This window comes from Alligator sinensis, unplaced genomic scaffold, assembly GCF_000455745.1.
Source record: "Alligator sinensis unplaced genomic scaffold, ASM45574v1 scaffold131_1, whole genome shotgun sequence".
Taxonomy (NCBI): domain Eukaryota; kingdom Metazoa; phylum Chordata; order Crocodylia; family Alligatoridae; genus Alligator; species Alligator sinensis.
The window spans coordinates 4,064,227-4,080,913 of record NW_005841830.1 but is presented as its reverse complement, the minus strand read 5'-3'; the positions used below and the strand labels follow the sequence as shown (position 1 = coordinate 4,080,913).

The window sequence follows — 16,687 nt, the reverse complement described above, 5'->3', positions numbered from 1 at the left end:
GTGGTTAGGCGCCGACTGGCCACAGGCACTGCCAACAGTGTTGGTGGTGCCTTTTTGCAGAGGGTGCACTGCCAAGCTCAGGAAGTGCACATGCACCCACGTGCACCCACTATGTGTCACCCCTGGGGTTATGAAACTTCTGTCCCAGACCCCTTCCTGGTTCAAGTTAAATCACAGTCCCCCAGCATCCCAGCATCCTTTTCAGCCCTGGTCTGGCCTGTGCTGTCTGTTCCAGAGAGCAGGGCTGGCCCTGCCCCTCTGCTCCCTAGCTGGAGCAGTGAGGGTTGGCTGACAACTGGGGATGGGGGGTGAGGAGGGAGGGGAGGGGAGGGGAGGGGGCAAGCCTGGGCTGGGGATGCAGCCCAGTCTATGGCCAGGGGGGGGGGGCAGGGACTGGTCCCCCCGAGGCAAATCACGGCTGGGATCTGGGGCCAGGGAGTGGGGGTTTAACATCCCTTCCCCCACTCAAACTTATTGTTGGCTGCAATTGTGGACTATACATCCCAGAGGCACCTGGAAGGAGGAAGAGGAAGTGATGAGCAGAGTCAATCCTGCAGAGTCCTGCTGCTGTAATTTTGGACTACAAATCCCAAAGACCTCACGGGCAGCAGGAAAAGGAAATGAACACACAACCAGAGGGCTGTGCTCTAGCACCCCTCAGCTTCTAGCCTGAGCTACTGCAGGCATGAAGCTGCATTTCCTGAATCAAAGGTAAATGACTGCTCACTTCTGTTTCAATTTAATCTGTGCAGTTTAGACTAACCTGGAAAGACTGAATCAATTCAGCCTCAGGCTTTTTGATCTCTGTACCTAGCCTTCAAGTGAACAAGGGCCAGTTCATGCACAGGAAGCATGTGAAATCTGTTAGTGACAATGACGTTGAAGCAAGATTGAATGAACACAGTTAATTTTGACTTTTTTCTTTTGAAATGTCAGATTTATGACATGATTAGGAAGGGCCATAATCTGCTTACTGCAGAGGAGGATGTGTGTTTGTGCTTGTGGCAGGGCACCTGTGGGTGCCTACCACTTTAAGACAGAGAGCAGGTAGCCAGCATGAGCAGGTCAGCCCTGATGAGGCAGCCATTTTAGATCCAGGTCCACAGGGCTGAGGCAGCAGTCTGCTGCTGGTAGCCAAAAGAGCAATACTCGGCTGAGCTGTTGTTCAGAACATTTTGGAGGTAAGGGGAGGAGCTATGGGAATGGCAGAAGGCTCCTGGTCCTGGGTATGACTGGAAACTGCACCCTGCTGGGGAAGGATGGCTTGGTGGGATTCCCTGTGGTGGGGGGGGGTCCCCCCAGAAATGCCAGGCCAATTGCCTCCCCAGTGAAAGGCGAGGAGAGGTGCCTAAAACCCCAGCCCCCACATCCTGGTGGGTAACCCAGACTAAGAGACAGACACAGGGGCCAGGCACATCTTTAGACACCTGAGCCCCACAAGGGTGGAAGATCTCAGAGGTCCCAGGGAGAGGGCAGTAGTGTGGCTCAGAGATAGGGTAGGAGAGTGGCCCCTGAATGGGGGCAGTTATGTATGGGGGCCTGCACAGAGTAGGGGGTGTCATTATGACCTGAAGGGCTGTGCACAAGAAAGGTATAGAGTAGGACTGAAGGCCAGTCTGAAGGGCTGCATCAGAAGGTGTACTGAGTAGGGCTGAAGGACAGCCAGAAGGGCAGCACATGGACCAACCCCCATGAGTATATAGATGTGGAAAGTCACCTGGTGAGAGGCTATAGGCAGAGTCAGTTCAGTGTTAGGTACAAGGCTGATGCCAAGTAAAGTAGGGGAGCATGAGCAATCCAAAGGACTGTGTGTGCAGTGCCCGTACGAAGGTAGTTAAGCCTGATGACCCAAGGGGGTCACTCAAGGGAGCAGGCCAGGTTATGAGTGGTCCAATGAGGGGCAGTGAGAAATAGGCCCCGGTGAGAGGGGGGCAGTATGAATGTGGCCCTGAAAGGGGCAGTTTGTGAGAGGCCCAACTGTTGACCAAGTTTTGCCTGGCCTTAAACTGGAGCTGTAATAATAATCTGGATGCCATCTGTGAGACATGGGACATGGTAATGGCAGGTTGGAGCCGTGTGTAGTGCCCCCTGGCACTGGGTCATTAAAGTAGGCAGTCTCACACATTTTACACCAGTTTAAGGTACAGCAAGTCATGGCAGGTGAGACTGGAGAGACTGCCCTACTTAGACAGGTGGGCAGGCCGATGTGAGACCCGACCCCAAGATGGCTTTCTGTCACAATCCTGCATAAGGAACACTTGATTCTTTTCTAAGTCACAGTTGCCCTATGGGTTCCCCTGCTTCTCAAAGAGGAAGTATACTACACTGGGATTTTTGAAGAGTAACTTTACTACTCAGCATCCTAAGAAGACATCAGCCAGGGGCTCATAAGAGCTCCAAGGAACCTGTTTCCCATCCTGCACTATTACTGAGATAGCAATAGCCTACGTAATACACCTTAACGTGGCCTTGGCTCCTTCTAGTCAGGCCACAAGTTGGCTCTTAACCATTTTCTCTTAAGGGTCAACAATGTGTATTGTCAGCAATTCTTCCTTGCTACTAGTGAAAAAACTAGGTTATTAGATGTCTGAGTAGCAGGATTCCAGCTGAGGTAAGCAAATAATGGGTTTCAGCCAATGCAACCATTCTAGATTAGAACTGACCACTTCCCCATTTTGAAAAGGAACTGGAAAGTACTTCTTTTTTCAGTTGGCTTTACACTCTCTGCTTCAGCACAATCACTCCAGCTTCATGAGCCCTTAACTTTAAAAGATACTGCTGAAACCTGGCTTAAAGGTGTTTCTATTTTTTCCTTCAGCATATCCCTTGACTCATTAACAAAGCCAGGAATATCTAATTTTTTCATACCTGTTAAAGAAATGTAGGGCTGGAGTGATCTCAAGAGCTTATTTAGTCCACCCCTGCACTGCGGCAGGATCAAATTTACCTGCTCCATCATTGCACAAGTTTGTCTAACCTTATCTTAAAAACCTTCAGAGATGAAAATTTCATAACTTCCTTAGGTGACCGGTTCCATTGCTTAACTCTTACAGCAAGAAAGTTATTCCTGGGCACATCTACACATGCGCTTTTAATGTGCAGTAGCTTATTCTACTGCACATTAAAGCAGTGCACAAAAAATCATGCTAATACACTAATGCACAGTAGAATAAGCTACTGCACATTAAGGGTCACCTAAAAAGAATGTGCTTGCACTACTGCACATTAGCACAGCCTAATGCACATTTATATAGTACCTCATATTGGAGGTACTAAATTTAATGTGTATTAGGAAAAGCACAATGCATGTGTAGACATGCCCTCCAATATCTAAACTAAATCTCCCTTGTTGCAAACTAACCCACTTACAACTTGTCCAACTGATTGATGTCCTACATATAACAAGCTTTTACATATTTGGAGTCTATTATATCCCCTTCTGTCTTCTCTTTCTTAGACTAAAAACCAGTTCTTCAATTCTTTCCTTACTGACAAGCTTTTTTCTAAAGCTTTTTGTCATGATCTCTTCTCGGCTCTTTTCTATTTATCTGTCTTCTGCAAAGTTTAATACCCAAAGGTGTATTAAAATGCTCCAGTTGAGGCTTCACCAATGCCAAGTACAGAAGAACAATTATCATCCACGACTTACCATGGATATAGAAAAACATACACTTGGAGCAATTCCAAAAGGGAAAAAGGAGCTGCTGTTTGGGAGACTGCAGAACTTGTTATGCTGTAACAGTTGTATGCATAACCCTGTAGCTTGTTTGCATCACTAAATTGCCCCAACTTCAACTTTGGAAGATGCATCATCACTCAGGTTTGTATCCTCCTTATAAGTAAATTCCCTATTTTATCATCTGAGTCCCTTTCCTCCAATTTAAAACCCCTTCACCTTTAAGACTAATACACTGCAGCAAACATCCAGCTCACAAAGACTGAAGTGGGATTTACTTTTAATCCTATCTACACAATTCCTCAAACCACTGTAATGGTTTCTGTTGAGCTGTGGAAGACCTTCAGGGACCAAAACCATTGCTCATGTAGTAGTCCCCATCCCAGCAGAGAAATGACAGACTAATGGTTGATTAAAATGAATGACTGTAAGAATTCCATAGAGCTTTGATACAGTGCTTTGAGGAATTTGGAAATTCTTGCTTGTTTTTTGCTCAGGCAAATTGGCATTAATTTCAGTAGGACTTTACCTGAGCAAATGCTAAGAAAGGGCTTTGAAATTTGGCCTATAATCTGTAAATGTGAAAAAGTTGCTGTGATGAATTAGCCAACTCCATCCAAGTTCAGGAGAGTTTGGGGTTCATTAGAGGAATCACTACAATGCTGGATTAGTTGTCAGGCTATTATTACTGTTGGTTTGATTTATAAGCAAAGAGCACTGACTGTGGACCTTTAAACATAAGTAATCACAGTTTATGACCTGTATAAGTAATCAGGATAACAATATGCCTTTTGCATTCTCATCTGTTTTTCTACTCCACATTTGTTATTTGTCTGAAAAAGTTGGTGGTTCTATAACTATTTTTCATGTATGTTTTTAATATTGATGGATATTTTTCTTTATACCATGATCAAAGTTATAAACATTGGGCTTAATCCTGTGAACATTTATACCTAGATGTAAAATTGCCTATCCATGTACATGTACCATAAGCAGTCCCACTGAAGTTAATAAGGCAACAAACATGGCAGTAAGTACTAGATATGTTAAAAAAGTGCTTGAAATGAATTGTGTTATGCACTTAATATGCCAGTAAAGTATGTAGGGTGGAATTTTCTAAAGCTCTCCATTCTGTTTTATCAATTGGTTTCAATGGGAACAGAAAGAGGCCAGTACTGCAATAGAAAATCAAACACATTTAATTTGGGGGACTTTTATACATTACAACAGTTGTAAAGGAAAAGCAAATGTTATTCAAAATCTGTTGTGATTGTGAATATTTAGTGAAAATTTTACTATCTACTGGACTAACTTTGGCTAAGGTCTTGTCTAGACTTAGGATAAGCCCTAGATCAGCCATCAGTAGCAACAACCAAAGAAGCAGCCTTAGTATAGACAAGGAAAATCAGATTGCACCAGACGAGTTTACCTGATTTTTAAAAAGGGTTTGGATCAATTTTTGCAACTCCCAGCTATTTTTGCCTGTGCTTGGGATTTGCATTGATGCAATTATATTCAGACTATCAATAGGTGAATACCAAGTATAGATTGGGCCTATGTTTTGCAAATTAACTGTTGCTGACAAAGGGGTCAGCAGCAGATGCAGCTGAAGCAGCAGTAGTGCAGAAAATATGTCTTGTGATGGACAGTTTGTCCTTGTCCACACCTTCAGTGAAATGGTATTCAATAGTAGTTCAGCTGAACACATCTTTTGATAACTTTAATCAGCAAGGGATAATTCTAGTAGTATAGACAAGGCTCCTATGCACCACTGGAGGGATAGACTTTTGCAAAGAGACAGGAATGGGATATACCTGTAGTAAAAATGTGCTGGCCATATGCTAGAAATATGGTTATGATAGTCAAATGTGCTTGATGTTGGCCCAAATCTGCTACTGTCAAGACCAACAGTAAGGTGTATGTTAACTTTTAATACCAGCAGAGTAAGACTGGAATGGAGTTCTTTGGAAATCCTACAACAGCCCACACTAGATTGCCATGACAAGACACTTGTTTCATTAAGATAGTTGGCAATTTATTTTTCCTAAGTGCTTTTCCTTCTCCTTGTACGTTGAAGAGCTGCTGACCTATCAAATCCCATCCCCACCCCCGACCCCCCAAGAAAACGTGTTTGCAAGGATGTCCCTTCAATAGAACTGAAAAGAAATTATGAGGTGCGATATTCCAGTAACATAACTAGGGGCAGGCACCAATTTAGAGGGGGCCACAAGATTGGCAACCACCACCACTGCTGGCCTGGCTGCTGCCACCACTGTCCAGGGAGTAAAAATGCTTGTTACATCTTTGCAGTGTTCTGTGATGGATTGTGGAGAAAACCAGAAAGAGAGAAATGTTCAAGCGGGACAGAGAAATAGAGGTCTATCTGAGGAAGAAAGTTGGAGACACTTGAGGGTGCTAAGTTCCGTGAAGAAAATGCAGGGCTCCATTTTCCCCTCGCTATTTCTTTGGTGGTTATTAACTTGAAAGATTGTAAGGGGCCTGAAACAAATATTAACAATTTAACCAAGGAAACAAATCAGCAGTAGAGAGCAGCCTGGCAAACTGAGGAGGAGGCAACAGAAGCTGGAGGAATTACAGTGTCTGTAAAAGGCAAATGATTGGGGAGCATTAAATAAACTGTAACAGAAAGAGGCAGCAGAAAGAATACTAGAAAAATGAAACAGCAAAGCATATATAGAGACTGGTGACTGATCTAGGCTCTACAAGAAAAATCCACATAGAATTCTGGTAAAGGTTTAGATTTATAAGTCAGCAGTAACTAGCCCAGGTGATAAGCCTAGTAATTATGATCCCCTTATTGCTGTTACAGGCATAGTTACTAGGCACAGTGAGGTTGCCTAGTAATAAGAAATGAACTGGCTGGAGTCATTCATATGAGTTCAACTGACAGCTAGTGAAGTGAATGGCAAGCATAAAGAATTGTTGAAATTGCTATCTGGAAGAAATGAGAGCAAGGGGGAAAATACCATTGGTACCTAGTATGCCGAAGAACTTGGGACATATATGCATGCTTGTGTCAACTGTTGGAAATCATTGGACCAAACTCACCCTTGGGTAGACTCTGTTAATTTAAATGAAATAATACTACAGATAAAATCAAAAAGATATAATGAGACAGCAGGTCCTTAAACTCTTGAGAAACTTTGGCATTAAAAAAAAGTGCCTGAACATAAACCATGGATATCTGTTAGAAACATATTAGTACGTGAGCTGAAGTACCCCTCTAAGAAAGGTAAGGGGAGCACAGAAATAGTAACAATGAAGAATTATGTCAGTTCTGATCTCATGTTTGACATTTTTCACTTTGGTCCTGAAGCTATTCCTATTCAGTAAATACAAAATTACCACAGATCCTGCGTGTCCCTTTAGGCAAATCTTTTAAGTCCTGATTTTAAAAGTGGACTTGAATTTTTAGGTCTCCAATTTGGGATACCTCTGGCATGCTCTTCCAGATGTTGTTTGCAGAACTCCTCTCAAGTGAGGTTCTCAGTATTGAGGATACAAGTTTGGAAACTCTGATTTCTCTCTTTCCTCTGGTGTAATTCCTCTAACAGTAGGGGAGAAAAAAGCAATACCTACTTATCAAGGGTGTTGCAAAGGATAATGTACTACTGGGGCGATGTTTTTAAAATTAATCTATTAGGGCTAAGTATTGTTCTTATAGCATGGGCCTTTTATTTAAATTTCTTTAAAAAGTATGTTACCTTTTTAACCATGCCTTGTACTTTCTATTCATATAAATGCAATTAATAAACAGACAAACACATCAAATATTGCATATGGAAGAGGCACCTTCTTTCTGTATAGTTATTACTCTTCAAACTACTGGGTTTGTTTAGTAGTACTAGTCTCTGAATGTTTAGACAAGTTTCTTGGGGCCAGGTAAAAGTATAGGGACCAGGTCCTCATCTGGTATAAATCACTGTAGCTCCATTTAGTCTACGGAGTTATTTAGATTCATACCAACACAGGATCTGTCTCTTTAATCTTTACTGAGAACACCAGATTTATTAACAGCTTCCAGATGTCCACTAGCACATTGATAAAATCATCACATTATCAAATGCACCAAATCCTGCCATAACAGACTATTCTGAAGAAACAAAACAAAACATAGATACTTTCATGCCAGCTCCTAACTACATTTAGTAAGACGGAAGCAACCACAAGCCATCTGACATTTCAGCTCGGCAAGCAAAGCTTTACGTTGCTTTCTTTTCCGACTGCTTATTTTTACTTCAAGACAGTCAGGTCTACCTGATAATACAATCGCTTTTTCCTGTGCAAACCACCAGTATATAATTGCAGAGCCTTAGGAAAACATCATTTTGATGATTATCATAAGAATTACATTTTGGTTTGACTATTGCTCTTTGGTTTGCATCTGGTTTCTGTGGGACTACATGAATATCGCTGGTCCTGTCGCACTAAAATAGATAAATGGTTTATTGTTGTAATTCTCTGGAGCTAATATGACTTTAGAAAACATTCAATAGAATTTTTGCAAGATGCATGCTGTCTCTCAAAGACATAAAAATTGATTCCCTCTTACATAATAATTATTAAATACTTCAGAGCAATATTTCACAGTAACTACTCCAGGAAATCTATATATAGATCTTTTTTTTTTTTTTTTTTTGAGGGGGCCAAGACAGAGAGAGACAATGGTCAGGAGACGTTTTGGAGGGTAATTGTTTTTTTTTGATACTGCCTCTACTCCTGCAACTTGGCAGCGCAGGAAGTACCCATGAGCATAGTTCTCTTTTGCCCAAAGAGCCAGCTTAAGCCTATGTATCATTTATCCCACTTAAACACTCAAAATAAGGCTGAAATGGTGCTTATTTGCTGTGTTCATAGGTCTTGTGCCAGTGAGGTGATGAATGTTACCCTGTGAGCACAGAGATCTATATTCTTAAATGATTGTCAGTCAGGTAGACTACATCATTAAAGAAGACTGGATAAATCCAATAACATTTTCCTCCCTACCCTTCAGATAGTCTAGGTTATTTGTGGGATTTGTTGCCAAGTTATTAAATTCATAGCTCACTCTTATGCAGGCCAACTCATTGGCTGCTACATGGTGCAATGCAACCTCTGAAAAAATGCCACCAGATTGTCTCTTGCATGTCATTTGCTTCAATTCAGCACCTTTAACAGCTCTGATCCCTCATTCAGGACTTTAGAAGATGAAGCGCTATATTCAGCAAAAGACAAAGGCACTTTTACATATCAGGTGTTGCAGCATCTAACATTCAGGCACCTGGTCCCCAGGGTGGAATTTAAAACCGTATGTGAAGCACAAAAGCTCCCTACAAACTGTGTAAAGAAACTTCTGCATCTAAGAATGCATGCATCCTGGATGGGTGCCCAGCCAGCACGCTGGGTTGGGACTTGCTCCCTCGGTATAGTGTGTCGCTATGGCATTGTAGTGGCTAAAATAACCATGCACCACATGGATAGCACAGTACAGGCTGTTACTGCATTATCATTTAGTACTTCCAAAAAGAAGTACTAAATGATGGTGCAGTAACAATGTCACCATAGGGGCACATGTAGACACGCCCAACATAGACTATGCATACTGCTAATGGTCTGTATTCCATCCCGTGCATTAAGTCAGTGTAAGGTCTGCCAAGAGTTTTTTTTTTGAAGAGGAGCAAGGTTAATTTCATCCCCTAATTGCTGTTGTACTAAGGCTTTGTGTTGGAGGGTAAATTTCATTCTACCTGGTTACCATGTTTTATTGCTAAGTCCCTTATAAATCCCCATAAATACAATATTAAAACTGTATTATAAGCATTACCTTACCTTACGTTACCTTAGGATTCATTTTAATTAGCACTGTATATACTGGAATGACAAATTATTATGAATAATAATTAGCACTTACTTTTTTTAATCAATTATAAGAAATTTGATAATAACAGAAAGCTAAGTTACTAACTGTTATCCTGCAATTTCAGGCACAGCCCTAGACAGAGAGCTGTGTAATCTGCAGCATCTCCAGTTCTTCCTTAGAACTGCATTATTTTTTACCCTAATGCTTGACCAATGCTCAGAGGATGTGTAGTCCTGCTTGTTTCTGCACACCCACTCACTAAAATCCGATAGCAACATAGTGCTTCAAAGGAGCAGTGGGGGAAGGTTCTTATTTCCTATTTTTTCCCTGTGATGGCCTGTAGTTCAAGTCATCATCTAATGCAAACTCATTTACATTCTACAGTACAGGGAGCTTTGGAGTTTATTAATTTTGATAGTCTTTACATACCATAGTATTTATGTATTGTCTTGTGCTTCTTACGCTTAAGTGTGGATTTCTCCAAAGCAAACAGACCAACTAACTTTCTCAAAAACTCTGAAAAAATGTATCTACTGACATAGTTATTGCTAAGTAGCTCAAATCCAGAATGTAAAAAAAAAATGCAATGTCTCAACATGTTTTAATCATTAGATCCACTTATTTGTCAAGAGGGGAAACTACCCTTTATGTAAAACTTAATCCATAGAAGTGGGAGTCCTGTTCTCTTGGGCCCATTGTCAAACCAGAAAACGAAGTGCTTATTTGTTAAGCACAGTGCTTCTCTCTCAGCATTCTGTAGGGGAAACCTATACATAACTGGAAGAAAGTTAATCCAAGCCATGTTGGCTTTGCTCCATAATGAAATACAGCAGCTTTTTCACAATTGAGAAATGATCAAAACTTAACCAAGAAACAAATTTTGCTGACACTTGGATCAGTGAGCCAAGAACACAATTCACCTGCTCATTTAAAAACATTGGAATAGAATAGAAAACTTGCTTATAAAAAAAAAAAAATTTCTGAAAATGTGAAGTAGTGACTGAATAAACCATAAAAACTTGGAGTAGGCAACTAGTATTTTGAATGAAGTGTTTGGTTATAAAGAAGGAGGTATAGTTATTCAATAATAAACAATGAATTAGTTAAAGAATGTAAAAATAATGACAGTGGGGTCTATCACAGTTGGTCACTTAGTGGGGGATAGAGGAAAATGCAGTTAACATTGAATTTAAATAAAAGGAAATCAAAAGAGCTTGCTAACCAAAGTCTGATCGTGCCTTTGTTACCACAGTGTGTGTGCGGGGGAGGTGGGGGAAATGCAGAGGTGCAGCACTCCTGGGGAAGTATTTCGAGGTAAGTAAAACCTACAGCAATCTCCAGGTATAACACTCACTTGACCTCTCCTACTTGATTCTCTCTGGGTACAGACTCGTAAAGGCAAGCAGAACAGTGATGCTGTGTCCCTTTGGAGAGTATAGAGGGAGACCCTAACTGTCAGGACTGGAAATGTGCCTGGTTTTCATCTGGACTAAGTAAAGAGAAGGAGGAAAATTCTTTACACCTTTTCTCATGCACATCTGTACAAAGGCCAGCTACAATAGCACAGGCGATGCATCGGGGGGGCATGTGCCCCCCCGAGATTGGCTCTTGCTGGCCGGGGAGTGGGGAGCACTGGCCCCGCTCCACCCCCCCCGGGAAAGGCTGGCTGTGCTTCTGGTTTTGCCGGCGGCACTTCTGGTTTTGCTGCCGGTGTTTCCGGGGTCGGTGATTGGCCGCTGGGGGACCTGCTCCCAGTCGGTGATTGGCTGCTGGTACCTCCCAGAGTCATGAGGCACTAGTCACCCATGTATAAAAGGGTTAAGAATAAATTGAGTGGCACATAAAGGACCTTTCATTTATGAGCTGTAGTGAGGTATGTTCTTATTAGCTAATCAGTGTCAGTCGTGACTGGCTCTGGTGTGCAGCGAAAGCAGGAAGATGAAAGAGCCCCCAAATTCCTGTGTAGCACCTAGGGCCCTTGAGAAATGCACTGCTTGTGTTCAGGAGGGTATAGGAATGGTTTCTGACATTCTGCAGAGGCCATAGGGAGGTGGAGTTTGGGCTCTGCCTTAGCCTACTCTGCTTTTTAGGCATGGAGACCATAAGAAGGGACATTCCATACCGCACCTGCCTAAAGCACAGTGCCTCCCAGTGCAGCATCTAGAACAGTGTAACTTTGCACTGACCCTACATCTTCCCTAGCCAGTGCCGTAGCAACGAAGTTCGGTGCCCAGGGTTAAGCCTGCAGCGACAGCCCGCCCTCACCGCGTGCACAGATCCAGGGGGCACATGCCTCCATGCTTGCCTGGGAGTGCACACAGAGGTAGGAGCCGCCCTTCCCCTGTCCTTGTGCCCCACCAAATAAGTCGCTCATGGCTCCGTCCCATGTCCCACCCCAGCGCCTGTTGGTGCTCCTTTGCTTAATGCCTGGGGTGGTCGCCCTGCTCACCCCCCTCCTTGCTATGGCACTGTCCCTAGCCCACCATTTCTTCAAACTTACTGTATGGAGTAAGGTGAATAGTACCTTACTGCAGAATCAAGCCTTCTGCTATTCAGCAAGAAAGCAAAGCAAAACAAAAAACACTTGTCTACCTATTCAAAGGTTGTGTTAAAAGAGAACTGAGTACCACTACACATACGAGACAACACACTAGAGGATAAAGTGGAGAGACATGACAAATGCTGCATTTTCTCTAGTCATTTACACCGATCCAAGCTGGTGCAAATTTTTTCCAGTGAGTAGTGCATTTTCTCTGTTCAGGTGTAAATGTCTCTACAAGCTGCAAGGAAAGGGAGAATCAAGCTCTTTATTTCTATACATTTGCATATTATTAAAAAACACCAGCAAATGAAAAGGAAACAGTTTAAATAAGAGAGAGGATTCACCAAAAGTTTAATAGGTGGAAACTGACTTCATCTGCCTTCACACCTCTGTTAAGGTTTTTTGTCCACTACCATAAATGTTGGGAATGAAGGATCATGTTCTAATACCATAGTGGTTTTTTTTTTCACCCATTCAGTTTGTAGTAATAACATGTGGTAACAGTCATTTAAAAATGTATGTTCAGTTGATGAAAAAAAATCTAATGCTTGCTGGTATTTTTAATGGCTGGATAATTAAGTGTACTTTGTTTGAAAACACTGAACTAAATTATTCAGTGCAAAAATAGGTTACAGTGCCAGTCAACATAGCGATATTCATCATTACGACTCTACCATAGTGATTATTTGTGTTATTGATAAAACACTTCCAGAATATAATGAAAAGGTTTGCATAATGTAACTGCAACTAAAAGCTGCAATTCTGAAATGGATTTAAAACAAGCTATTTAGACTCAGCAGTACTATCACAGTTTGGCTGTTACAAGACTAAAGACTTGACAGAACCCCTTCAAACAAAATTAGTATAACATCCATTCTATAGTAAAATGAACAGTATAAGGAATGGTTAATAGTCCTGGCTTGGACTTATTTAATCCAGATGTTCTACATAACAATTTTAGAAGGTGCTGTTTTAGAACAAAAAAAAATCCTGTTGAATCATGACTCGGTCTAAAATGTTACTAGGCATAGCTAATGTCAATTAAACTGGGTCAATGATGTATTGAAAACATATGCTATTAGAAATTAGAAATTATGTGGCCTTACATATACCTTTTAACTTTATTTATGCAAATGCATTACATGTCTTGTTCTAACTGCTGATGAAGCTGAAATTTGGGTGCACATTTAACTTGGTGTGACTGACAGACCAGGCATTACTTAGCATTTTTATTTGCCTTCTAAGGAAACATGTCAAATGTTTTCTGAGTCTCCCTACAGCAATGCAGTCAACAAACATTTTCATGTAAATAATTTGCATTATTAGTCTGTTTTAATCTGTTTTAACTTCAGAAGGAATAAAGTACCCTGTTCTTGAATGTTAACATTTTTCACAGTCATTTCAGCATGCTAATTGTCTGCCAATTTCAAAAAAATTACTTAAAAATATAATTATAGACATGTAATATATGCATTGCGTTTAAATTAATACAAAATCCCATATGGTAGAGAACATTCCAAATTATCAATACATTTGTTTAAAATAGATTCTGTCATCTGATCTACAGAAGTATGGGTTGAAACATTAAGCAACTTGCACAGCATTTTTGTGTATTCATCTTACACTAACCTTTACTATGAAAAAGCATTTTACTGGAGACTCTTATAACACGGTGGCTATTTAGAATAAATTAAGGTATTGAGAAATTTCCAACAGATTAAGCCTAGCAAAAATCTTTTCAAATTAGATAGCACTTGCTTTATAATTTAAACTAAGATCCTTAATCTCTGCTCTATACTCCATACAGAGAGGAAACTAAATATGAATTACTTGCAATTATACGTGTTGATTGTAACCATGGGAGTGTAGAGAGGAATCTACAGCAAATGCAAAAGTGCCAAGAGCTAGATTCTGCAAATCTTTCACTGATTAGAACCTAGTCCTACTGATTTCAATGTGCTCCTTCTAAAATACATCTCAGGGTGAGTAAGGGTCACAGATAACCTGCCCTGAAATCTGAGCATGCATTTTGTGAATACGTTGTTTGCCAGACCTGTGGCCAAGCACATGAGAAAAGCAGTGTACAGCCTGAGGCTGAGGATAAATTTCTGCACCAGTGCTGTACAAGATTTGGCCTGAAGTCAGCAAGCTGTAACCAAAACATGAACATGGTCCTTTAGGTGGCATCTTCACTTCTAAACCACTTTCAAAACTCCAGTTGCTATAGCAACCTGATGCCTTCCCCCCCCCCCCCCCCCTTTTCCAAAGGAGATTTTTTTCACGTCATTTCAAAACTTTAATCACCATAACAACCTCATCTGGCTCTTTACAGCATAGCAACTTCTTTTGTTTTTATACTTGATGTTGTGTGTCTGGTATTAATACCGGATCCACTCCCCCCTTCCCCACCCCTTTTATCTCTCTGGAAGTGACAAAAAGCATTGCCCTGAAATCATATGGAAAGAAAGCATCTCAAAGGGAAGATGAACACTTGGAGAGTAAGTGCACCTACAATGGTAGCATAAGAGTGAAATTGTAGCCATGATGGTCCAGAAATTATACAAGAGGTAAGGCTTTCTTAGTATGCTAGCTTTGATAGTTGTCCAATAAAGGATATCTACCCTAAGAAAGCCTTGCCTCCTGCTTCACTCCCTCCCCCTTATTTCAATACAATCAGAGCAGAGAGAAAGAGAGAGGAGAAGTTTAACATCGTTTCAAAGGAACTTTTGCAATACATTGTCTTGCAATGGAAGTTGTCAAGTTCCATAACTAGGTTAGCATAGACATATAGGGAGAGACATCCATTCCTCACTACTCTTCTACTCTGCCTTTGGGCTTCTTGCATTCCCTGCCCCACCCTCCCCGCCATAGATTTTGCACCACAAAGAAAAGGTTTGGAAATCCCATGGTGAGTGGCTAAAGCCCCTGCTTACGCATTACATATATTACACAATTAACTGGTGAATCAGGCAATAAATGCAGACTGGCTACATGTGCAAAGGATGCCAGACCTCGCATGCAAAGTACCAATCACGCAACTACCTGGCAAATTATGCAATAAATGTAGTCCGGCCACACGCACAAAGGAAGCTGGGCCATGTGTGCAAAGTAACAATTACACAACATGTGAATCATGCAATAAATGTAGACCAGACACATGTGCAAAGCAACGGTCACACACTGGTGAACTGAGCAGTAAATGTAGACCAGACGCATGTGAAAAGTAAGTCACACAGCTAAATGGTGAACCACGTAATAAAGGCAGATGAGCCACATGTGCAAAGTAATGCAACTGGTGAATTGCACAGTAAATGTAGACCAGACACATGTGCACAGGAATCCTGGCCACACATGCAAAGTGACAGGCACAATTGGTGAATTGGGCACTAAATGTAGACTGGCCACATGTGCAAAGTAACAATAACACAACTAACTGATGAATTGTGCAATATATGTAGACCCACCATGTGGGCAAAGGGAACCTGGGCCTTGTGTGCAAAGTAACACAACTAGTGAAGTGCGCAATAAATTTAGACCGGACACACAAAGGCAGCCTGGCCACGCGTGCAAAGTAATGGTCACACAACTGCTGAATCAGGCAATAAATGTAGACTGGCCACATGCACAAAGTAACAATCGCACAACTAACTAGTGAATCACGCAATATATGTAGGCTGACCACATGTGCAAAGGAAGCTGGGCTGTATGTGGAAACTAACACAGCTGGTGAACTGTGCAATAAATATAGACTGGACACATGAGCAAAGGAACAATCACACAACTAACTGATGATGACCTGCATAGTGAATGCAGACTGGCCATGTGTGCCAAGGAAGCCTGGCAGTGTGTATAAAGTAACACAACTGCTGAACTGCGCAATAAATGTGGGCTGCACACATGCACGAAGGAACGATCGCACAACTAACTGGTGAGCTGTGCAATAAATGTGGCCCAGACATATGCACAAAGGCACGCTTGCACAGCTAACTGGTGAGCTGCGCAATAAATGCAGACGGGCCACGAGTGCAAAGTGACACAACGGCGGAACCGTGCAATAAAGGTGGACCCGACACATGCACAAAAGAACCATTGCGCAACTCCTGGATGCCCCGCGCAATAAAGGCAGACCGACCGACCGACCACGTGTGCCAAGGAAGTGGGGCCGTGCGTGCAAAGTGAACCCAACTGCTGAACTGCGCAATCAACGCGCGCGCAGAGGAACCATGGCGCAAGTCACTGCAGTGAGCACCCACGGGCCCCCTGCACAGGACAGGACCGCTCCCGCCACCCCGCGGTCCCGCTCTGCGCAGCGCCAGGCAGGCACGGCGTGGGCCCCGCGGGGCGCAGGGGAGCAGCAGCCCGAGACTCACCGATGGTGGAGACGACGGTGGCCACGAAGTAGAAAGCCCCCGGGAAGTCCCAGCGGGGCCGCAGCGCCTCGGCGCGGATGCCGGCGGCCATGGCGGCCTCGTAGCTGCGCAGGAAGGCGCGCAGCTCGGGCAGGCTGATGTTGAAGAGGCGGCTGAAGTCGGTGAGGGTCCGGTTCCAGCGGCGCTGCGCCGCCGCCTCGGACGGGCGCTCCAGCGCCGAGAACACGCTGGCGCCGGCC

General features: G+C 42.6%; 1 protein-coding gene across 1 annotated transcript in view; it reads right to left on the bottom strand.

Moving 5' to 3' along the window:
* The window catches only part of KCNK12 (potassium two pore domain channel subfamily K member 12), a gene marked incomplete at its 5' end in the record, with an annotated part of 53,831 nt that extends 37,145 nt beyond the window's left edge, over positions 1 to 16,686 (bottom strand). The window contains one exon of the mRNA XM_014519079.1: positions 16,449 to 16,686. Within this exon, the coding sequence (XP_014374565.1) occupies positions 16,449 to 16,686 (238 nt within the window). The remainder of the gene's footprint in view (positions 1 to 16,448) is intronic.
* Between the last annotated feature and the right edge of the window lies 1 nt (position 16,687).